The sequence below is a fragment of the Plasmodium gaboni genome (assembly GCF_001602025.1).
Source record: "Plasmodium gaboni strain SY75 chromosome Unknown, whole genome shotgun sequence".
Classification (NCBI taxonomy): Eukaryota; Apicomplexa; class Aconoidasida; order Haemosporida; family Plasmodiidae; genus Plasmodium; species Plasmodium gaboni.
Window position 1 is genome coordinate 1 of NW_017385540.1, and position 956 is coordinate 956.

General features: G+C 36.3%; 1 protein-coding gene across 1 annotated transcript; it reads right to left on the reverse strand.

The window, feature by feature from the left end:
• PGSY75_0038900 (putative EMP1-like protein) lies at positions 1-956 on the reverse strand (the record flags this gene model as incomplete). The annotated part of the gene is made up of 1 exon (XM_018783507.1): positions 1-956. A coding segment is annotated over one exon (956 nt), but the record flags the coding sequence as incomplete, so codon positions are not given.

Consider the following 956-nt stretch of genomic DNA (forward strand, 5'->3'; position numbering starts at 1 on the left):
AAATTGGTTTGTTGTGTTTTCCATTGGTTTTTCATATGGTTCACCCATAATTTATAACATTCGCAACTATCGCGACAATACTGGCATTCTGTAGATGGTGTGTTACTACCACCACTTGATGTCGTCCCAATATTAGTTTGTAGTTTGCAATCACGACTAATACGATGAGAATGATGATCTAATTTATCTTGTATATCTTTATACCATGAATCGAACGAATTAAAAAATTCGAAATCTTCATCACTTAGATTTTTACCACCTGGAGGTGTACTCGATATACTCCTAGTGGTTCTTTTGTCTTCTTCGTCATTTTCTTCATGTTTGAGATTGCACAATTCATATGTTTGTTTTCCAGTAGTTGCACTACGTCTCGTGTGTGATGGCGTGATATTCCCGCTGTTTTGTCCACATTTCCATCTCGTGTTATACATATGATTATCACGACAAAGCTCTTCTCGTGACGGAATTTTACAGTCACAAGCATATTTGTATCCGGCTGGTTTGTCGCCAAAAGTTTCAGGATAAAATTGTTTCGTCTTATTATTACTAGACGTTTTGCCACTATTTGCGTTTTTTACCACTGTGGTGCGATCCCATCTAGGTTTATCTTTTCCACAATTTGAATCTTTTAATACCAAATTCATATAACTACTAAGAGATGTACGGCCATTATCTGCCAAATATTGGTAAAAGGACTCCTTATCGGGTTTAAGGCATTCATCATTATCACCACATTTCACCATATATGGAGGAATACTATCACTGGAACTTTGTGATCCTTGTGGTTGTGTTATTGATGTTGGTTGTGCTGCTTTGCGTCGTTTTTCTAGTTCTTCTTCTATTTCTTTCTTGGCTGTTTTCATTAATTCTCTGTATTTGGTATCCATATCATTCCATCGTTCCCTCCACGTTTTGCTCTCATTATCTTTGACAGCTGTATTTTCATGGAAATTTTT